The 23755-nt window shown below is 45.4% G+C and overlaps 1 protein-coding gene across 1 annotated transcript in view; it reads right to left on the bottom strand.

Annotated features, from left to right (window-relative positions):
• Positions 1 to 22479, bottom strand: part of TGFB1 (transforming growth factor beta 1) — a 48058-nt gene extending 25579 nt beyond the window's left edge. The window contains exon 1 of the mRNA XM_033956734.1: positions 21402 to 22479. Within this exon, the coding sequence (XP_033812625.1) occupies positions 21402 to 21747 (346 nt within the window). The 5' untranslated portion in view covers positions 21748 to 22479. The remainder of the gene's footprint in view (positions 1 to 21401) is intronic.
• Between the last annotated feature and the right edge of the window lie 1276 nt (positions 22480 to 23755).

Consider the following 23755-nt stretch of genomic DNA (forward strand, 5'->3'; position numbering starts at 1 on the left):
ATCCCAAAAACCTCAGGTGACTATTGGGGTTGGGAGGAAACAGAGGGGTTGTCAGCAAGTAAATACATGTTGACTCCTATGAGTACAGGTGGAAATGGAGGACATTAATTGGGAGGGATGGAATGGATCTTCATGGATACAGGTTAGATTCCATTAGGGATGGGCAGGAATGGGTGAAACTTATGTCTCCATGCAACTCTCTATGTCGGAGACATCCTGAGAAGAAAAGGGCTGAGTAACCACAGGTGGGATGCCAATAAGAGAAACACTTGTCTCCAGGTTTGAATAAATAAAGGAACAGTTTTATTAAGCCTTATCAGAGAGCTTTCCATAGCACTTTTTCAATATTCCAAGGACCAGTTAGCTACCTTTCTTCAATTACATGGATGGTTACAGGAATCATGAGAGGTGATGGGAGGGGTGAGAGAGTCCATAACATTGGAGAGGTGGGGGAGACATTTCACAGGTCCCCTGCACCCACTCTTCAATCTCATGGGTCAACCATGTGGCCAGCCTACATTATTTTAGGAAGGTGGCAGGTGGCATGATACTCAAATAATCCCACCTTATGGGCTAGCAGTGAGTCCAGGAATTTTGGTATTCATATTGCTTTATAGTTGAGGCTGCCTCTAATCTCAGCTGTACAATGCTCAGTAAATCATATTTTAACTTAAATTATTACTTTCATTCATTCATTCTCAGTAAATCATTTGATCCCCCAGGAGCAAAATTTCAGGATTATCCATTAAGACCATGTGTACAGGGAAGACATGTTAAGTTAGAGGGGATTAACACAAAGGATAAAACAGAAACCTGTAATTATCCTTTGGTGTCATTAAGGGTAAAAGAGTGAGGTCCAAGGTTACCATATGGCTCCAGAAAAAAAAGAGAATGGATTGAGACCTCTGGGTTTTATTTCCATTGCTTTCAATGGAAGTAAAACCTGGATATCTCAGTCCGTCTTCCTTTTTATGGAGCCATATGGTAACCCTAGGACAGGGGTGTCAAAGTCCCTCCTTGAGGGCCGCAATGCAGTCGGGTTTTCAATATTTCCCCAATGAATATGTATGAGATCTATTAGCATACAATGAAAGCAGTGCATGCAAATAGATTTCATGCATATTCATTGGGGAAATCCTGAAAACCCGACTGGATTGCGGCCTTTGAGGAGGGACTTTAACATCCCTGCCCTAGGAGGAGTTTAGTGGTTAGAGAAGCAAGCTGAGAATCAGTGAAACTAGGATTTAACTCCCACCTCACCATTGGCATTCCTCGTGACTTTGAGCAAGTCACTTACCTATGAGTATCAACCGAGCGTTACTTGCTTTGTGTTTTGATTTGAAACGGCAGTAATTAAATCTAAAAATCTATAAAGTTTTCTGTGTGAAAATTATCTTTCTGGGGAATAGCTCTGTGCACAGTGAAATTAGATGGCCAAGCCCAGAAGATATATCTTTCTAACAAGAGTAGGAAACTATAGAATGAAAACCACTGTCAATTCCGTTCAATCAAGGGTCAGGGGCAGCAAGAGACTGGCATAACCCCAAGGGCTTGTTTTCACATGAGGAGCCCCACTTTAATAAAGACATGACTGTAATACAAAGACGGCAGTGATCTAAGTGTAAGACACAGGATCACTCCCCTTCCCCTCCCCTCCCAAGTGTGGGCAAGTACAATGACTCTCAAACCTGTCCTGGGGAACCACCACCCAAGCGGGGTTTTCAGGACATCCCTAATGAATATATATGAAGCAGATCTGCATGCTTGTCACCAGTGGCGTAGTGAGGGGGGCCGATTGCCCCAAGCGCCGTCTTCGCGGGGGCCTCTGCTCCTGTCCGCCCCCTCCCTTCCTGCGTACCCCTTGAAATGTTTGCCGCCGCGAGCAGCCTCAGCCACCTGTTGCTCGTGCTGGGCCTCGGCTCTCTTCTGACATCACTTCAGCAGTTCCTTGAATTTTTTTCAGCGAGACCTCTGCTTGAATCTTTCCAGGGAACCTATTACATCACATTACATTAGTGATTTCTATTCCGCCATTATCTTGCGGTTCAAGGCGGATTACATCCAAACTAAAACAAGAATTACATTTCAACTTTGAAGTAATAGAATAAATGATGAGATAAAATTTTAACACTGCCAGTCATGTATCAAAAGGCTCCTCCTGGAACGTACAATACGTAATAATAATAATAATTTATTCTTGTATAATAATAATAATTTATTCTTGTATACCGCCACACCCAAGAAGTTCTAGGCGGTTCACATCCATTAGTTAAGATCCGTGCTGACACACGGATTTACAAAATTTTGACAGTTACAGCAACAAAGAAAGGGAGCGTGGGAGCGCTTATCAAAAGTACAAGCCGCAATAAAGGAAGGGATGGAAGGTAAAGGAAAACAGGAGAGAGATCATGTAGGGGGAGGGGGGAGCAAAGGAAGCGGGGAGAGAGTGGGAAAGGGGGTAGTTGCAGGTGGAAAGGGGTTAAAGGGCCTGTTTTCGGAAAAGGTGCGTTTTGAGTAGTTTTCTGAAGCCAAGGTAGGTGGGGGCCTCGAGTACCATTTGGGCTAGCTAGGGGTTCAGTTTAGCCGCCTGGTATGCAAAGGTTTTGTCAAGGAATCTTTTGAGATGACATAATTTTAGGGAGGGGAACCACAGAGGCCAAATATGTGGGAATATGTTCAGTTCTAAGAACTTAAACTCGATTCTGTGACGTACAGGGGGGCAACGCATCCAAATTTACAGGCATTACCCAGAAAACATATAGCTGTGTTTTGTAGCAGCTGCAATCTCTGCATATTGGATGGAGACATACCTGCGTACACTACGTTATGGTAACCAAGGCACGATACTATGAGAACATGTATCAAGGTATGTAAAGTTGTTGCATCTAAGACACATTTCAAAGAATGTTAAATGACATCCTTTTTAAATCATTCTTGAAACTTGTTCTGAGAACTGACATTGATCTATCAAAACAACCCAGTATTTACATAAGAAAACAATCATTGCCATACTGGGACAGAAGGAAGGTCCATCAAGCCCGGTATCCTGTTTCCAACACAGGTCACAAACAATGCTCTAAGGATCGGCCGGGTGCATTCAAATGATTTTTCACGTGAGCGACAAGTTCTAAAAATGTTTTTTTGTGTGAGCAACAAGTTCTAGAAACCGACAATTTTCCAAATTTGCAAATATTTTTGTGAGCAATCCTGTAAAATCTGTGAGCGATGCTTGTAGAATGCAAGAGCGATTTGTTCACGTGTTCCACTTAGAGGGAACATAGGTCACAAGTACCTGTCAAGATCCCAAAAGAGTAAAACAGATTTTATGCTGCTTATTCTAGAAGTAAGAACATAAGAATAACCATCAAGCCCAGTATCACGTCTTCACGGAGGCCAATCCAAGTCACAAGTACCTGGCAAAATCCCAAATAGTAGCAGCATTCCATGCCACCGATCCAGGGCAAGCAGTGGTTTCCCCCGTGTCTGTCTCAACAGCAGTTTATGGACTTTTCCTCCAGGAACTTGTCCATACCTTTTTTTAAAACCAGCTACATTAACCGCTCTTACCACATCCTCTGGCAACACATTCCAGAGCTTAACAATTCTCTGAGTGAAAAAATATTTCCTCCTATTGGATATTCCCAAATCCATCTTAATAATGGCTTATTTAAGGGTCTCTGGATAGGAAATCTGTACAGAAATGGCACTTAAGCTTGAATAACAGTATTGTACGTGTGAAGCAAAACATGGGAAGAAGTGTGCAATCGGGCCCTGAAAAAAATCTTGAAGGGAGTTATCTCTGTCCTAGAGTGCCAGAAAAGAGGGAGTCAGTTTAATTTAAAAAATATATATATATATACATACTGTATATACAGTATAATGCAAAGTTTGGCAGTGGAGCAGCCTGTGCCAACCTCTCCCTGACCTTCTGAAATACAAGTGCATCTCAGGGGTTTGAGACAGAGGGTCAAATACATATGATTTGCCACACTGGATCAGACCAAAGGTCCATCTATCCCAGAGGTCAATCCAGGGCACAAACACCTGCCAAGATCCCATGCTACTTATGAGGGGCCGCTGAAAAGTTCTCAGTTCAGCCAACAAAGTTGGGGCAGTCTCCAACAAGGGCTATACACTTAGTCCATTTCACTTTTTTTGTTCTGTTGAAAAAAGTACAGAACAAAAAAAGTGCAAAATCGCTGGACTGCATGTTTAGCCCTCGATGGAGGCTGCCCCATCTTTGTTGGTTGGGCCGAGAACTTTTCAGCAACCCCCCCCCCCTCGTAATTTCAAGGAAAAGAAGTGGTTTTCCCCAGATCTATGTTACAGTTTATGGACGTTTCCTCCAAGAACTTCTCCAAACCTTTTTTTTTTAAAATCTCAGCTACGTTAATTGGTTTTACCACATCCTCCGGTGAGAAGTTCCAGAGCTTAATTATGAGTTATTCATTGAGTGAAAAAATATTTACTCCTCTTTTTTAAAAGTATTATCATGTAACTTCCTAGTCCCCTAGACTTTATATCATTTTGAAAGCATAAACAATTGAGTTACGTTTTCCTATTCCACTTCACTCAGGATTTTCTAAACCTCTATTACACCTCCCCCCACCCGTTTCTTCTCCAGCTATAGCCTTTCCTCATATAAGAGTCATTCAATCCCCTTGGTTATCTTTCTCTGTACCTTTTTCAGTTCCACTATATCTTTTTTGAGATGCAGCTACCAGAATTGCACACAGTACTCAAGTGGGCATCACATCCTCCTTCACTCTACGGAGCTGGAAATCTGTTAGCCACAGGCTGGTTGTATGGTGACCCTAGGACCATTCTCCTGCCACCAAACGCTGCAGAGGCCTGCTCCCCTCTCTCAAAGGGTCTCTAGAAAGATTAAGGTCTGCAGTATCACAAGAGGAACCTCATTACATGCTTTCGCTTGCACTGTTGTGGAGACGGTTCCCACAGTGCCTGGGGAGAAAACAAGTGTTGTTTGGGATTTTCAAATCTATGCACTTTTTGGGTCTGGAAACGTGCAGCAGAAAAAGCAGAGATAAGGGCCCGTGGGCAGCATTTCCTTCAGCCATGTCAAAATCTCAGGTGAAGTAGGATTGCTCATTTAAAAAAAACTTTTTGAATGGATCCTTGGCCTATATCAAGCAGGTAAAGGTCAAGCCTGGTTAGATGATATGATTCGACAGACTGCATCTTATTGTACTTTTAGAAAATCAGTTAAGACTTATTTGTTCAAAACATTCATTACTTAATCAAGGGACTACATCTTAGTCTTCTTACTATAGTTTTATAAACGGAATATTGTACTGTGCTTTCCTAAAGTATTATGTTGTATCGCTGAACTGTTCATCCTCTTATTCTGTGAACTACCTAGAACTCTCTGGGTGTTGGCGATATAGAAAAATAAAGTTGTTATTATTATAAATCCTGAGCTTACAGCCTGCGGTTACCAGTCTTTCCTAGCAAAAAGATCCACAAATGTTCCCACCTGCTTTGAGCCGAGCAAGGTAGGGAACAGGTGAGGCTTATGGGCTGCCCAGACCCATCACCCCCCTCCTTCCAGCCGTATTCAAGCCTGGACATAGAATTAGCTTAGCCATTAGGAAGACTTAGCCACAGGTTGCCAGTGCTGTTCCATGGGAGAACCCCAAATACGCCCAAAAATTCTGACTTCCTGCAGAAAGAAAGATGAAGTGAGTCACAGTTACTGCTGCTACCAACAGCAGTGTCCGTCCCCTGTGCTATTCCCGCCTGCTGATAGAAGCTGGCAAGCAGCATTTCCGTCCCTTCTGTCTTTCCTCTGAAGCTGCAGGGTCAGCAAGTTTATAAGCCCTGCGTTGTTCCGCCTTCAGAGGAAAGCCAGCTGAGGAGGAAGCAGCAGCAACGAGCAAGAACTTTCAGGCAGTGCTTCCTGCCAGATAGAGAGGACCCCAACAAGAAAAGAGAAGCTGGTAATTTCAAGACAGTGGGGGGGAGGGAAGGTGACAATGCTGGAAGGTAGTTATTCTAAGGGATGGGAGGGAAGATAGTGATGCTAGGCTGGTGGAGAGGAGGAAAGGTAATGATATGCCGTGAAAAGGTAGCTTAATGTTGGTGTGCTGTGATGCAACTGAACCACACAGTCATCTAGAGTGGCAGTTTCAGTGGTGGTGGTGGTGGGAAGCCACAGCAATACAGGCCCAGACAGCCTCCCAAATTCAAAAGACCATCAGTGTAGCGTTACCAGAAATCCGGATTTACCCGGACACGTCCTCTTTTTAGAGGACGGTCCGGATGTCCGGACGTCTTTCTAACCTGTAAGGAGTTTGTCCGGGTTTTCAGCTTGGGGCTGTCTGGGAGGGCCTCCGAGCATGTACGGATGGGACGCATTGACATCAAATGCATGCGTGCATGGGTGTGACATCATAGCGTCGCCTCTGCACATGCTCAGAGGCCCTCTCAGACACAGCCGCAAGCTAAAGAGGAGGCTTGGGGGGGGGGGGGGGGGCGGGACCACGTGTCCGGGTTTTTACTTTGAGAAATCTGGCAACTCTACATCAGTGGAGTAGGAGCCTATTGGCTTGAGTAAGCTGCTGAGAGCCAGCAAAGCTAGGGTTCAACTCCCATTACTGTTCCTTGTGATTTTGGGTAAGTCACTTGACTCCCCAATGCCTCAGGTACAAAATTAGATAGTCCTCCAGAGACAAGATAATATCTACATTACCTGAATGTAACTCTCTTTGGACTTCTGAGAAAAAAGTGAACCAAATCTCTTCCCATTTATTTATTTATAAACTAGTCTTTAAGCCCGTTACATTAACAGGTGCTAGAATAGATGTGTGTGTCTGTCTTTCTTTCTTTCTGTCTCTCTCTTTCCTCAGCTGTCCCTTGCGTTCTCCCCCTGTCCAGCAGTAGCCCTTCTCCCTTTCTTTTACCTCCCCCATGTCCAGCAGTACCGCTTCCCTGCTCCCCCTGTCCAGCAGTAGGCTTTCTCCCTTCCTTTTACCTCCACCACTGTCTAGCAGCACCTCTTCTCTGCTCCCCCTGTCCAGCAACACCCCTTTTGGCCCACCAGCACGAACCCGCCCCCTTCTGTCCCCTCCCTGAATCTCTCTCCCTCTGCCAACTCCACATCAATTTCTCCCTTCCCCCCGGCTTCCCTCACTCTGTAACGCACTCCTGCCGACATCTACTCCTCCCCCCCTCCTCCCTCCCGCCTGCTCATCCGCCCTCTGTGTTTAACTTCAAAGAAAAGCGCTGCGCCGCGCTGTTGCTGCACGGGAGGAGGGGGGAGAGAGGACAGGCAAGTTTAAGTAGAGAGAAATGGATTCACCCTCCCCCGAGCTGCAGCCGCTGCCTGGGCTCCCAGCACACTGTCAGCCTGCAGCTCGCGCCCAGCCCGGCTGGCTCGTGGCTCACCAGCCAGAATCTGGCACATCTCGCTGGCGCCCGCTCTCAGGCAGCCCTGGTAATACTTGTCCCTCTGGCTGCAGCGGATGAGCTGGGGCTGGTTGGCTGCCCACACCGGCATGCTGGCGAAAGCCCGTTAAGGCCCGTCTCCCATCTTCCTGCCCCCGAGCGCCAATTTGGTGCATGCGACTGCCGCCAGCACCTGCCCGCTTCCCAACAACCGCCTCGCGGTCCACTGCAGCCAGCTCTAGCGGAAACAGGAAGTTGTCAGAGGGCGGGCCACAGTGGAGAGAAGATAGCGAGGCCAGCAGCAGCACGGCGCAGCGCTTTTCTTTGAAGTGAAACACAGCGGACGGGTGAGCAGGTGAGGGGGAGAAGTAGATGCCGGCAGGGACGCCTGTCGCTCCCCCCCCACCCCCCCCGTTCAGACGACTATGGAGGTTTCTCTGGCGGTGAGTGAAGGCAGGAGGGGGGAGTCGCCGGCGTGTTTCCTGCCTCTGTGTTCGAAAATGGAATTTGGCACGGAGGGACACAGCACACTGTCAGGAAACACACCGTCCTAAGTGCGCATGCGCGCTTAGGATTTTATTATAGAGGATGACTTTCTATACTACCTTTAACTGTACAAAACAGAGCAAGGTGGTATACAATCTAAACCAGAGGTCTCAAACTCAAACCCTTTGCAGGGCCACATTTTGGATTTGTAGGTACTTGAAGGGCCGCAGAAAAAAACAGTTAATGTCTTATTAAAGAAATGACAATTTTGCATGAGGTAAAACTCTTTATAGTTTATAAATCTTTCCTTTTGGCTAAGTCTTAATAATAATATTGTCATTTATAGCTAAAGAGACATATGATCAAGAAACTTTTATTTTACTTTTGTGATTATGATAAACATACCGAGGGCCTCAAAATAGTACTTGGTGGGCGGCAAGTTTGAGACCACTGATCTAAAAAGAAAAAGAACAGAACTCCAATTTACCTGCAGTGAGGGTGAACAATTTTCAAATAGCTCATTTTATCAGGGTGAAAGACTTCTAGTTTCATTATGTAACCATAAATATTTAAAAAAATATATACCACTCCCCCCTTTTATGAAGCTACGTTAGGCTTATTGCCGGCCGCAGCGGTATTAGCCCCGACGCTCATAGAAATCCGATGAGCGTCGGTGCTAATATCGCCGCAGCCGGTGATAAAAATTCCAAACGTAGTTCTGTAAAAGGGGGGAGGGGGATAATATTCACGTATGTTCTGGGAGGACAGGTATTGGGATATTAAAATAAGGTTCATAGACAACACCGCGAAAGACAAAGGCGCGCGCCGACAACTGAGCGAAAGACGGAGAAAATTACAGTTTTTAGGGGCTCCGACGGGGGGTTTTGTTGGGGAGCCCCCCCAGTTTACTTAATAGAGATCGCGCCGGCGTTGTGGGGGGTTGTAACCCCCCACATTTTACTGTAAACTTAACTTTTTCCCTAAAAACAGGGAAAAAGTGAAGTTTTCAGTAAAATGTGGGGGGTTACAACCCCACAACGCGGCGCGATCTCTATTAAGTAAAGTGGGGGGGGGTTCCCCCCACGCCTCCCCATCGGAGCCCTAAAAACAGTAAATTTCTGCGGTGCGCGCCTCCGCGTGCGCTCAGTTGTCTGCGTTCGCCTTTGTCCCGGCGCGCTTTTGACCTGACACCCAAAATAATGTGTGTGTGGGGGGGAGGGGAGGTCCCTAATGGTCTAAAAGTTAATTGGGGGAGGAGATGCAAGGCTGAAGATCTTACCTAGGTTATCTAAATTCCCTTGCACCAGCTCTGCCTAATTCAGTGTTTCCCAACTCTGTCCTGGGGGACCCCCAGCCAGTCAGGCTTTCAAGATATCCCTAATGAATATACATGAGACAGATTTGCATTCCTGTCACTTTCATTATATACAAATCTCTCTCATGCATATTCTTTAGGGATATCTTGAAAGTCCAATTGGCTGGGGGTTTCCCGCTGGCCTAAGTGATAGGACTGGTGCATGACCCCTCTAACCACAGGACCTGGGGCACCTTATCATATGTCACTATGTCAGGGCTTGCCAGACAACCTATAATATGATGGTGGGTCACACCCATAAAGATCTGGCCATATAAGATCTCACTGTGCTCCCTTTCCTTCTCCCCCCCACCCGCCACCCCCCCCAATATCTTTTACCCAAGGAAAGGGAATTTGAAAACCTTCCCTAGCATTGCGGCTCAGCTTTAAGATGTCTTGGGCAACATATCCAGGGCATGAAAAGAGAAGGGAGTGATCAAAGGATGTTTATAAATCATTAGGCCCACTGTTACCACATAGGCACCCGCCCACCCTTAGCCGTGCAGGCCAACTGACAGTTTCTTATACAAGAAAAGTATTATTTTGTTATGGGTTCGGTCGTTGACAGTTGCGTTCTCAACATTGAAATTGTTACCACACGACAATTCAGTTTGTCACAGCATTCTATTCTGCAGTCCACAGCGCCAAAAACAAGCAGAACAGAGAAAACAAGACAGTTTGGGTAGAACATCTTCAGAGATGCCCGAGTCTCACTCTTAAGGAACCTTACACCAGTGTATTGCAAACTGTGTGCCGCGGCGAAGTTCCAGGTGTGCCGCAATAGGCACGTCGTGTAGGTGAGTCAGCCAGCGCCTCTCCTGCTCTCCGCACCTCCCCAGTGGCGTAGTAATTTCAGGGTTCAGAAGCTCAGGGCCCCGACTGGAGGGGCTCCGGGTATGCACGGGCGTTGACGTGATGGTGTCATACCTGCGTGTGATGTCATTGCATTGACGTCTGCGCATGGGAAGAGACCCTCCAGCCGCGGCTCCAAGTTTAGTGTGGCACAGTTTGGAAAAGTGTGCGAGACACTGCCTTATACTCATCTGAAGGCACTCTCTCTCTCTTTGAGCTCTCAGAAGCTGATGCAGAAAACCACCATGAGCTTAACCGTGGGGTTACTGAGGTTGTACATGTATGTTAAAGGTCAAGCAGTGCAGAGAGGGGTTGAGCACGGCTGTTAACTCGTGCAGAAGACTTGGCGGTACATTGCATTGAAATGTATGGTAATGAAGCCATTAAGTATTCTGCAGCAATGTGAGGCAGGAAACAGAGGCTTCTGATGCACAAACAACATGAGAAATTTTTCGCCAGATCTGGGGCAGTATTGAAAGGTTAGGGGGGGGGAGAGGATTTCAGGCCAGTTTTGGAGATTTAACGGTCAGTTTCATAAGAACATAACATAAGAACATAAGCAATGCCTCTGCTGGGTCAGACCTGAGGTCCATCATGCCCAGCAGTCCGCTCACGCGGCGGCCCAACAGGTCCAGGACCTGTGCAGAAATCCTCTATTTATACCCCTCTATCCTCTTTTCCAGCAGGAAACCGTCCAATCCTTTCTTAAATCCCAGTACCGTACTCTGCCCTATTACTCCCTCTGGAAGCGCATTCCAGGTGTCCACCACTCGTTGGGTAAAGAAGAACTTCCTAGCATTCGTTTTAAATCTGTCCCCTTTCAACTTTTCCAAGTGTCCTCTTGTTCTTTTATTTTTCGAAAGTTTGAAGAATCTGTCCTTCTCTACTCTCTCTATGCCCTTCATGATCTTATAAGTCTCTATCATATCCCCTCTAAGTCTCCTCTTCTCCAGGGAAAAGAGACCCAGTTTCTCCAATCTCTCAGCGTATGAGAGGTTTTCCATCCCTTTTATCAAGCGTGTCGCTCTCCTCTGAACCCTCTTGAGTAACGCCATATCCTTCCTAAGGTACGGAGACCAATATTGGACGCAGTATTCCAGATGCGGGCGCACCATCGCACGATACAATGGCAGGATAACTTCTTTTGTCCTTGTTGTAATACCCTTCTTGATTATGCCTAGCATTCTATTTGCTTTCTTAGCGGCTGTTGCGCACTGTGCCGTCGGCTTCATTGTCATGTCCACCATTACCCCCAAGTCCCTTTCTTGGTTGCTCTCATTCAATAATATCCCTCCCATCGTATAGTTGTACCTCGGGTTTCTGTTTCCAACATGCAATACTTTACATTTCTCAACGTTGAACTTCATCTGCCATCTCGCCGCCCATTCCCCCAATTTGTTCAAGTCCCTTTGCAATTCTTCGCATTCCTCTTTAGTCCCAGTTCCACTAAATAGTTTTGTATCGTCCGCAAATTTTATTATCTCACACTTCGTGCCTGTTTCTAGATCATTTATGAATATATTAAATAGCAGCGGCCCGAGCACTGAGCCCTGCGGAACACCACTCGTGACCCCCATCCAGTCCGAGTAGTGGCCCTTCACCCCTACCCTCTGTTTCCTACCCGCCAACCAGTTTCTGATCCATCTATGTACGTCTCCGTCCACTCCATGGTTCTTCAGTTTCCGGAAAGAAATGCATGCAGCTTTGAAAGACTGATGGGAGATAACAGATGTGGGTGGATGTGTCTGAACAAAAATAAAAGTGCCAGCACACATCGGTGCCAGTTCGTCCAAGCACAAATAGCAGCCCTGCAAAAAAGTTATGCATAAGAAATTTTTATGAGGTTGCTCCTTATGCATGAATGAACAAGCACCGATGTGTGCTGGCACTTTTGTTTGAATATGTGCACAAGACGCTGTGCTTATTGTGAAACCTTTGGGCGCATGGGCTGCGCAGGCTTTCCCAGATTAGCATAAATGTTCTGTGTGCCTAAAATATGCATGTTATTTGCTTTCTGCATGGCACGGAACAGTGACGTAGTGAGGGTAGGAGGCACCCGGGGCAGTGGTGTTCCCCGTACCCTCCTCTGTGTCCACCCCCCTCCCCGCTCCTTCAGTGCCCCCGTGTCACAATCGCACTCTCCCTTCCTACCCTCATACCTCTTAAAACCTTTGCCAACACGAGCAGCTTCTTCGGCCTGCTGCTCGCGCTGGCTTTCCCTCTGAGGTCACTTCCTGGCCCCACGACCCAGAAGTGATTTCAGAGGGAGCCAGGCCGGCGAGAGCAGTACACCAGAGTAGTTGCTCACGCTGGCGAAGATTTTAAAGAGGTAAGGGAGGGCATGAGCATGGCGTGGGGGACAGAGAAGTGCCGGTGGCCCCACCAAGACGGAGCCTGGGGCGGACAGCTCCCCCCCTTTACTACGTCACTGGCATGGAATAAAGTTCACGGTAGAAGCGACTCTGCTGCATGTATCGGTCACAAAGTGATCTTGATCACGGCTCTCATGAGAGACAAGCCCAAGTGGAGAAAAGCCAAGTGGCCCCACCCATAGGAACTAATCTGAACTCCTTTGTGTCCTGTCTCCTTCTTCCCTATCTGGTTTATTTTTCTGCATTATGGTCACATGAGAATGCGGTGAAAGCAGTTAGTTTGGCAGGTAAAAAAAAAGTTTGAATAATTTCCTAAAAGAAAAGTCCAGATGGTGGCATACTGAGGGTAGGAGGCGCCCAGGGCGTGGTGACCCCCCTGTGCCCTCCTATCCCCCCCCCCGCTCCTTTCCCACCACACTCGCACCCTCCCTTTCCCACCCCTGCACCTCTGTAAAACTTCACCAGCGCAAGCAGCTTCTCCGGCTTGCTGCTCGCACTGGCGTTGGCTTTCCCTTTGATGTCACTTCCTGGCCCCACGACCCAGAAGTGGTTTCAGAGGGAGCTAGGCTGGTGCAAGCAGCAGGCCAGAGTACCTGCTCGTGCTGGTGAAGATTTAAAGAAGAACGGGAGGGGGGGGAGGGGGCAGGGAAGGGAGGGCTCGAGCATGTCATGGGGAGGCAGAGCGGTGCCAGCGCCCCCACCAAGACGGCACCCGGGGCAGTCCGCCACCCCCCTTACTACGCCACTGAGTTCAGAAGTCATGTTAAAATGGACTTGGGGAAATCCGCTGCTTATTTCTAGGATAAGCAGCATAAAATCTGTTTTACTCTTCTGGGATCTTATAACCTGGGTTGGCCACTGTTGCAAACAGGAGACAGCCAGGACCAGAGCTGGGATCTGGCACAATGAGTGCTCATTTGCAGCAACCCATGGCTTTTCCCCCCCAGACATACCTCTGCCTCATTCCACCCCACAACATACCTAATCTGGTCACCAGAGTTCCCTCCAGAACTCTACAACCGTGGTGGCTAAATGTGGCGATTCCATGATGAGCTTTTAAGCACCAGACTTATACCTGGTAGAATCAGGTGTAAATGCTGGTGCCTAACTTGGACACACTCAAGACTGTAGTCTGTAAATCCACATGTAACTTTTTGGAACATCCTGACTGGCCCCTTTTCAGACACATGCTTTAAAAGCTAGACGCCAATAGCCTGCAGCAAGCTCTGTCCTCATCTGCACAAGCCTCGAACACTTATGATTGTAAAGTGTTTTGAGGCTTGTGAAGATGAGGACAGAGCTTGCAGGGACAGGGACAGAACTCATGGGGATGGAGATAGATCCCATGGAGATTGGGGACAAATTTGTCCCCATGCTACCCTCTACACCACATCTCAAAAAAAGATATAGCAGAATTAGAAAAGATAAAGGGTGACAAAAATGATGAATCAGACGGGACAACTTCCCAATGAGGAAAGGCTAAAGCAGCTAGGGCTCTTCAGCTTAGAGAAGAGATGGCTCAGGGGAGACATGATAGAGGTCTATAAAATACTGAGTGGAGTGGAGCGGGTAGATGCGAATCACTTATTTATTCTTTCCAGAAATACTAGGATTAGAGGGCGAGAGATGAAACAACTAAGTAGTAGATTTAAAACAAACTGGAAAAAAAATATTTCTGCACTCAACTCTGTTTCTGGAGAACGTGATAAAAGCAGTTAGCTTAACGGGGTTTAAAAGAGGATTGGATGATTTCCTAAAAGAAAGGTCCCTAAGCCATTATTAAGATGGACTTGGAGAAATCCACTGCTTATTCCCAGGATAAGCAGCATAAAATCTGTTTTACTCTGGGATTTGGCAGGTACTTGTGACCTGAATTGGCTACAGTTGGAAGCAGGATACTGGGCCTGATGGACCTTTAGTCTCTCCTGGTATGTCAACACTTATCTTCTAAAAATTGCACCCTCCAAAATACAGGACAAAAAAGTCACCTTTCTTTACAAAAAGGGAGAAAAGACCTCAGTGTCTAATAGGGGCTCTTTAAGCTTCCCATATAGACAGGCTAGTTTTAAACAGAATTTAATCCTAGCAGACACATCCTTGGTCAGAAAAACTCCCAATTAGTAAGTGAACCTCTATTCTAATTTTCTAATAGTTTTATATATTTTCTTATAGTTTTATATATTTTTTTAAACTTTTCTTCAAACAACAATTGTCAAAAATAGAAGTCACTTATCTGAGCACTTCTCTATGGAGCAGTTTTTCCTGCTTGCTTTACTCCAGGACTACACCTGAATATCGAAGTGCTCAGATAAGTGACTTCTATTTTTGACAATTGTTGTTTGAAGAAAAGTTTAAAAAAATATATAAAACTATAAGAAAATATATAAAACTATTAGAAAATTAGAATAGAGGTTCACTTACTAATTGGGAGTTTTTCTGACCAAGGATGTGTCTGCTAGGATTAAATTCTGTTTAAAACTAGCCTGTCTATATGGGAAGCTTAAAGAGCCCCTATTAGACACTGAGGTCTTTTCTCCCTTTTTGTAAAGAAAGGTGACTTTTTTGTCCTGTATTTTGGAGGGTGCAATTTTTTGTGATTTATTTTGGGCATCCTTTTCTTGATTTTTTGGATATTTTTGTTATAACACTTATCTTCTTACATAAATAAGGAAGTGAAAAAAAGCTGATTTTACAGCAATATTAAAAACGGGCTTAGCTCCTACTGGGAAGACGTGTGGAATGCCTCTTTGAATATTTTGTTCTTAAATGACCCTCTTACTTACAAAAATCTCAGGGGCCTTTTGCTAAGTAATGCTAAAAAGTGGTCTGTGCTATCCCCAGTACTGGTCTTTCCAACACGCTAAGCCCACTTTTAGCGCAGCTGGGAAATGGTCGATTTTTTTTCATTTTGGCAATAATGGCTACATGCTAATTTTGAAATAATCACACAAGATGAATGTCACAAAAAGAACCTGTAATCAAAAACACATTCAAATAACATGCTGATGCAGGGACTAACCAATATTAATTCAAATTAGTGGAGAAAAAGATCTCAGTGTCACCCAGGATACAGCTAAAACATAGCCGAAGGGACTAACCTGCCTTCAAATTAACTTTATTTGAAGTAGGAGGCACATCCTTGGTCAAAACACTCCACTGTAACTCTCCCTGCCTGTATTCAAAAAAGTATGCACGTAGGATAGCAGGTTGGTACAGTTGAAAACATTTATGCATTAGAAAAGCAGGCTAATATACACTTGCACGCAGGCGCTTTTTTTCACCGCTGCTGTTATACGCTTGTTTTCCACGCTACTATATAATTCCAGCTGTCAAGTTGTCGGATTCCCAACTGTTGTTTTTGATTACTATTGTTGGGAATCTGACAACTTGACAGCTGGAATTAAATATCAGCGTGGAAAATAAGTGTATAACAGCAGCGGTGAAAAAAAGCGCATAAGAGCTAAGTGCCAGTGTATATTAGCCTGCTTTTCTAATGCATAAATGTATCCTGCGTGCATACTGATTGGCAAGTGGACTAAGAATCTGAAAGATAAGTCTCTCTTGATTCTACACTTTCTTTTGTTAAAAGTTTCATACAAAAGTTTTTGAGATTTTGATGGTACATTGAGCTTTTTTTGAATACAGGCAGGAGAGTTACAGTGGAGTGTTTTGACCAAGGATGTGCCTCCTACTTCAAATAAAGTTAATTTGAAGGCAGGTTAGTCCCTTCGGCTATGTTTTAGCTGTATCCTGGGTGACACTGAGGTCTTTTTCTCTACTAATTTGAATTAATATTGGTTAGTCCGTGCTTCAGCGTGCTATTTGAATGTGTGTTTGATTACATGCTGATTTTCTTTACATAGAAGAACACACGTCGGGATGCTGTGGAGCAAAACAAAAGGGGGGACCCGTTCTTGAAAAAGATGTGTTGAGAATTGAGTCGGTTCAGCGAATGGCTACCAGGATGGTTTTGGGGCTCAGGGATCTCACGTATGAAGAAAGGTTAAAAAAACTGCGGATGTACTCATTGGAGGAGCGAAGACAGAGAGGAGACATGATTGAAACCTTTAAGTATATTACTGGGCGTATAGTGGTGAAAGATGATATCTTCAGTCTTACGGGGCCCTCGGTAACCAGAGGACACTCGCTGAAAATCAGGGGAGGGAAATTTCAGGGTGATGCTAGGAAGTACTTCTTCACCGAAAGGGTGGTCGATCATTGGAACGAGCTGCCTCAGCGGGTGATTGAGGCCAGCAGCGTGTTAGATTTCAAGAGGAAATGGGATATTCATGTGGGATCTCTAAGAGAGTAAGAATCAGGGAGTGGGTCATTGGTATGGGCAGACTCGATGGGCTATAGCCCTTTTCTGCCGTCAATTTCTATGTTTCTATGTTTCTATGTTTCTAACCTTAAGGTCCTTCCTGAGGTTTAAAAAAAGAATCAAGAAATAGCTAAAGCTAAGTACAAAAGTTTTAAAGTTGTATAAGAAAAGTTTATCGATTTGCACAAAACATAGAATATAGAGCACAAGCACTTTAAAAAAAACTAAGGTCTGATGATGAATAAAAGCCAGAAAGGGAAACAAGCCTTCAAATAATTTGGCTGGTGTTTGGCTTAGAGGTACTTAGAAAGGTATTATCTGAAAAAAAGATCACTTAGAAATTAGGCACTTTGAAGTTTATTATATGCCGTTGTGGATTGATGGTGTATATTACATAGACAACATCATAAACAACATTGGGCTATTTTAATACATCGATTTTCCCAACATTGCATGAACGATTACCGGCACCTATTTCTTAGGTGGTAAGGGTTCAGGCACTAACCACACATTACTTGGTTAGCATAAGGCATTATAGCTGGGCTAACTCATTAGGGCAGAACACACCTACTCTCCATCCTCTCAGACCTGCCACTAGTGCGAAAAAAATGTAAAAAATGTTAGCATGTGGATAGTACACATACATACAAAAGCTACCGTGGGATGCCTCAGCACACTCCATGGTAGTGCATTTTAACCCACAGAATGCATGAATTGGTGTTTACTGCAGCTTAGTGAAAGAACACTCAAAGAATAGTTAAGTTGTAGAACTCAATGCCAGAGGATGTGGTAACAGCGGTTAGCATAGCTGGATTTAAAAAAAGGTTTGGACAAGTTCCTGGAGGAAAAGTCCATAGTCTGCTATTGAGACAGACATGGGGGAAGCCACTGATTGCCCTGGGATCAGTAGCATGGAATCTTGCAACTTTTTGGGATTCTGTATGGAATCTTGCTGCTCTTTGGGATTCCGGAATCTTGCTAATTGTTGGGTTTCTGCCAGGAACTTGTAACCTGGGTTGGCCACTGCTGGAAACAGGAAAGTGGGCTAGATGGACCAGTGCTGACCCAGTATGGTTATTCTTATGTTCTTACAGTAATCTGGAAGTCTTATGGGCTGTTCACTCCTCTCCTCTCACATGTAAAATTCCTTAATTTTCCTGTAATTCTAGCTAGAAAAGTCATGTTGAGTCACTGGAAAAAATATGTTGGCCATTACTGATTCTTATTGGTGGAACCCATAAATATGAAAGGGTAGCGGCAGAGAAGCGTATGATCACTGGATAGCGTTTTGATATGTGGAAAGCTCCAGATGAGTACATCTCAAGTTCTGTAGATGAACATGACAAATCTCTTTTTTCTCACTTGGCTATTGCTGATGTTGGAGGTTTGCTATCTTGTTAGTCTTTTATGTCGTTTTGGAAAAAAAGAAAAATATTTGAGCTAAAACAAAAATGGGCTTAGCACATGGGAAAGTCCTCTGTTAAAACACCTAAGCCCATTTTTTTCACGGTTTAATAAAATGGAAAGGCAATGGCATTTAATGTACTGCCTTTCTATGGTTACAGTCAAAGCAGTTTACATATTATATACAGGTACTTATTTTATACCTTGGGCAATGAAGGGTTAAGTGGCTTGCCCAGAGTCACAAGGAACTAGAGTGGAAATCAAATCCAGCCCCCCAGGTTCTCAATGCACTACATTGAACATTAGGCTATTTTTCCATGCCAAGCTAGAGAGCAAAGGACTGGTGAATAGATAACCGTCTGATTTGACTCCATTTCAGTGCATTTAAATACACTTTGCACACAGATTAGCATGCACACTGGAGGGTTTTGTGCATGCTGCATACATTAACATGTGCACAGTTCCAGCACTAGGTTTTGAGCATCTGGGCCAAGAGATGAAGGAGGTGTTTTATTTGCCAGGAAAATAAAACAAAATCTCAAACACCAAGCTCTCACAGCTCTTATGTGTTTTACAGAAAAGATATCAGAGAGGGCTGAAGGCTGTCAAGATCTCCGGTTCACAGAACTTCCAGCTTCTATGGGCAGGCAGTAGAGAGGAAGGTGGGGAAAAAAGTATTCCCACTCGAAACGCCTATAATAAGACTATAACAGGTTGCCAAACATTCAGCTCAAAGTTCCTCAATGTACTTGTTAAACACATTTACTGAACAGAAGAAATAGCTTCTAAAGCTCAGGATGTGTTCTGTAATGGAAGCATGTGCAGCACTCAGTGGGCAGCATGATCTCTCCCTCCCCCACCGGGGCACTGTGTATATCAGGTAATTATAGCTTGGGAGCGGTTAATGTGCTGTTTGCGTAGGTCCTCACTTATGAGGTCGTGTGAGGTTTCGGGATATCATGAAGGCAGCAGACTCTCAGGGGAGATCATTTGAGCCGGCTGACTTACTGTAAGAAAACATGAAACACACACGGATGCTGATACAAAAGTACACACATATGCAGGCACAGAATGACGCACACCTGGGGGAGCCTCGTCAGTGCATGAATGATGCCTCATAAGGACTCTAAATCAATCAGTTCTCACTGCTGCCTGTACTACACACGGGACCACTCTTTGAAGCTGTGTATTTTTATTTTATTTATTGCAGCTTTATTAATTACTTTTCTTAAGAGATCGGTACCAGTAGTATGATGTTAAGAGATTATGGTGTGACCTTGGGTATCACAGATACCGCAAGGATCACTCATGCCACATAGTAAGGTGGGGGTGGGGTTATATGATATCTTCTGTCGCCGAGTGGCAAACATCCAGGGCCAGCTGTACTGGTGTGTAACTTGTGCATGAAGGCTTTAGGGTGGAGGCAGAGGTGGCTTTGAAGGATGTTACTGCTCGCAACATTCCAGGAAGAGTTCCCCCTCCCCGTCCCGAGTATGAAGAGCGCCAACTGGCAAAATCTGGACTTACTAGAAGCTCTTCCCCTTCAACACCAGTAGACTTGGCCAGGGGCAGCCCAAGTTCACCTTGCCTGGTGTTCCCAATCAGAACGGTGGAGAGCAAATTCAGGACACAGGGGAGCTAGTGGACTTTTGCCACTTGCAATGACACGCCCAGAGTATCTTCTTCAATACTATGTGAACTTGGGATACACCACTGATCTCCCAGCACCTCACTTTACCTGACATGCAAGCACATTATTGTAACTTTTATCTCTGGGTTTTTTGTTTTTTTTAATTATTATTTTGTATTGTAAACCACTGTGATGGAATTTCCAAACAGTGGTTTCATCAGATGCAATGAACTAAATTATGCTGTCCCTTCTCCCTGTTTAGCATTTTCTGTGAGAACCAGGAATAAAACTTTGTATTTATTTGGTAGGCCCTGAAAGCAGCCGTTACAATTGTAGGCCACCTATACTGTATTTCCAATATCGTATAAGGAGGAAGCAAGCTGCAGTTAAGCTGTTAACAGAATTTTAAGTATTATGTTGAACTTTAACTGTATAACTGCCTTGGATGAATCCCTTCATAAAGGCAAATTCCAATAAATAAGGGCTCCTTTTACAAAACCACATTAGGCTTTTTTTTTTTTATCACCGGTTATGGCGGCATTAGCTCCGATGCTCAAAGAATTCCTAGGAGGATACCGCTGCGGCCAGCAATTAAAAAGCCTAACGCGGCTTCTTTAAGGATGAGTAAATACGTTATGACTGAATAAAGTTACTAGGACCTCTGATGAAATGGGACATCATTTCTCAGGAAGTCTGTCTGAAACTGCACAGGCTTGCTTAAATTTCAAGAAAACAGACATTGGGCTTTTATTTCGATCATTCTGGGGGATTCGTTTTTGCTTTTTTTTTTTTTAAATGCAAGAAAAATCAACGGGAGAGGGGAGAATTCCGTGGCTCCCTAAATCAAAGCTCTCTGGATCTGCGGGGAGAGTGGCAGGGGAGAAACAGGGGACAGGGTAGACCAAGGCAGGGTAGCAGCTGTCAGGGACTTTCAAGTGCCCCCCCCAGCCACTGAAGGCGAATCAGAACTGCCTTTATCCAGGGCTTGCTGCTGGCTGGCTCCGACCGCCAAAGCAAGTTTTCGTTGGACACTAGCACAGCAGATGTAATAAAATTCCTTTTGGCGTTGTTGTTTTTAAACCTCCCAAAACAGGATGAGAATTCTAAATTTAGAGACATTTGTTTAGGAAGAGGCCACACTCGGCAACAAGGCAGTTCCCTGTCCTCCTACTGCAAGGCCAAGGGGCAGCTTCTGGATTTGTACAGCAAATCGCCTCACTTCTGCCCAAATCCCCTCCATTTTCAAACACTAGAAGGTTATGCATGCCCCATTTACTTCTTGAACACAGATCCACCACCCAGAAATGTTTCTAAATATTCACTGAGAGAGTTTTGGTTACTAGGCACAGCCTCTATCTAGCGCCACAATCCAGTCGGGTTTTCAGGATTTCCCCAATGACTATGCACGAGATCTATTTGCATGCACTGCTTCCATTGTATGCTAATAGATCTCATGTATATTCATTGGGGAAATCCTGAAAACCCGACTGGATTGCGGCCCTCGAGGAGGGACTTTGGCACCCCTGATCTAGCGGAAATGAGGGGGGGGGGGGATGAGTCGAAGCGTGCATCTCTTACCAGAACTAAGTTGGTACATGGGAAACTTCTGCACTTGCTTGGCATAATACTCTTCCTCCACAGTCTCCTTCTCTTCCAGGGTCTCCGTCGCCTTTGCCATCTCCTGGATCATGTCTCTGGTGCTGTTATACAGGTTCATCACTTCCTCGGGCACCACCAGCTCCTCGCTCTCCACCTTAGGAGGGCTGGAGAGTTTCAGTTTGCTCAGGATTTGGCCCCTAATGGCCTCTATCCTCTTCTTTTTGACCAGTTCCATGTCTATGGTCTGGCAGGTGGAAAAAGACAGGACCACCACCAGCACGTCCAGGAAAACAGAGAGAAGAAGCAGCAGCTTAGGGGCCTCCATGCTGAGCCTGGTGGCCCCAGGAGGGATGGGTGGCCGGGTGGCAACCTCCAGCCCGACCCTACAGCTGCCGAAACGTCCAAAGCCGCTTCCTTCCCCTGTCAAGGTTCAAGGTCTTGATCTGCTACCGAGGTCAGCCAACGATGCACTTCAGGGGCATGAGCAATTTAGCTTAAGACCTCGATCTAAGAAAAGACACTAAAGAATAAATATTAAACGCTATTGGAATTAAAACAAACCCCACCCTATTTTGTGCTTGTCTCAGCTTTCTGCTTCACCCTGAGGGGGGGGGGGAGAGAGAAAGGAAGATAAAGTTTAAGCGTTTAAAACTTCCCTGGACCGAGTCCGGAGATTGAAACGGCCCCAGCTGAAGACTGCAAGAACCGGTATGTCATCCATTCTCCCCTTCCTGCCTCTGAAAGATCCCAGGAACAGAAAGGGAAAGTGCGAACCCCCCCTCCCCCCCCCTCTACAATCGGAGTTTCCAGGCCGCTTCTGCCTCCCGAGAGCTGCTCCTAAGTGTTATTTTGCCTTGGCTCATCCTCTCGCAGCCTATAATTGAAGGACTCCGCTGTCTCTGTGTGTCTTTCTCTTTCCTGCCTTCTCGTAGCCTGCTGATACTTGCGGAAAGTTTGCCCCCGTGTTTTAAATTCTCTTTTCTTGTCTCACCTCGCCTGGGCTCCACCCAGGAAATGCGTGGGTAATGGATGAGATATTAGTGTATGTGTGGTTTCAGACTAGTTGCAGAAGCTGGTGTGTATGTATGTGTGTGGTTTTTAAGCTCCCCCCTTCTCTTTGCCTGGCCTTTTTTTTTTTAATAACTTTCTTTAGCAGAGCCATAATTAATCCCTGTGGCTTGTGTCTCGGTCCAAAAGCTTCTGGGGGATACTCGGATGAGGTAAGAGACCATAGGCAGAAGTTGTAGTGCCAGGCTAGGAACCAATCTGAGAGGGGAGAGGACCAGGGCAAGGGCAAACATTTAGCCTTACACTGCCCACCCTTGCTGTAGGTATAAGAACACATGGATGGTCACATTTGTGTGACTGCAAAATCTATTGTGTTCCTTTGACTGAAGCTACCCCTTGCTGTCCTCCCAGAGGTGGCTGCCCTAGGCAACTGCCTAGACTTACCTAATGGCTGGAGCCGGCCACGGGGAAGGAGATTGCGTTTTCTTATATAGAGGTGTAGAAAGATAGTGTGAATATTCCTTAACAAACTGTGTGGGTGTACAGAGAGAGAAATTGAAGGGCAGGTGTAGTTTAAAACCAGAGGAACAAAAGCGATCCCGGAGCCAGAGGGGTTGTAATAAGAGATAAGGGGAATCCCACAGACTTCAGAGTGTGTCAGTCTTAGAAATGGCAGATGATAATTTTTCATTGGAGTAACTTAATACATAGTAGTCTCAGTGAGAAGATGCCTGCCTACCTGGGGGTTGGGGAGGGGTGATGCTCTATGCCTTATTCTGGAGAATGAATCAATTTGCAATACCATTTATCCTTTTCTAACTCATATAAAACTACCTTTTTACAGCTAGATCCCCTAGCCCAGGGGTAGGCAATTCTGGTCCTCGAGAGCCGGAGCCCGGTCAGGTTTTCAGGATATCCACAATGAATATGTATGAGATGGATTTGCATGCACTGCCTCCTTGAGATGCAAATCTATCTCATGCATATTTATTGTGGATATCCTGAAAACCTGACCTGGCTCCAGCTCTCGAGGACCGGAATTGCCTAACCCTGCCCTAGCCCAGTGACCCTGCTGTCTCTAAACTTTCAGTCACAAGCAAACATCCACATACGGAACCAGCAATAATATTGGGAATAAAAGGGCATCTGATCTGCTGCACGGGCCAAAAAAACTCCCAATAATTCTGTTCTGATTCTGCCTAGGCTACCAAAGCCTAGGGATAATTTAAAGCAGGGGTCTCAAAGTCCCTCCTTGAAGGCTGCAATCCAGTCGGGTTTTCAGGATTTCCCCAATGAATATGCATGAGATCTATATGCATGCACTG

This window comes from Geotrypetes seraphini, chromosome 8, assembly GCF_902459505.1.
Source record: "Geotrypetes seraphini chromosome 8, aGeoSer1.1, whole genome shotgun sequence".
Lineage (NCBI taxonomy): Eukaryota > Metazoa > Chordata > Amphibia > Gymnophiona > Dermophiidae > Geotrypetes > Geotrypetes seraphini.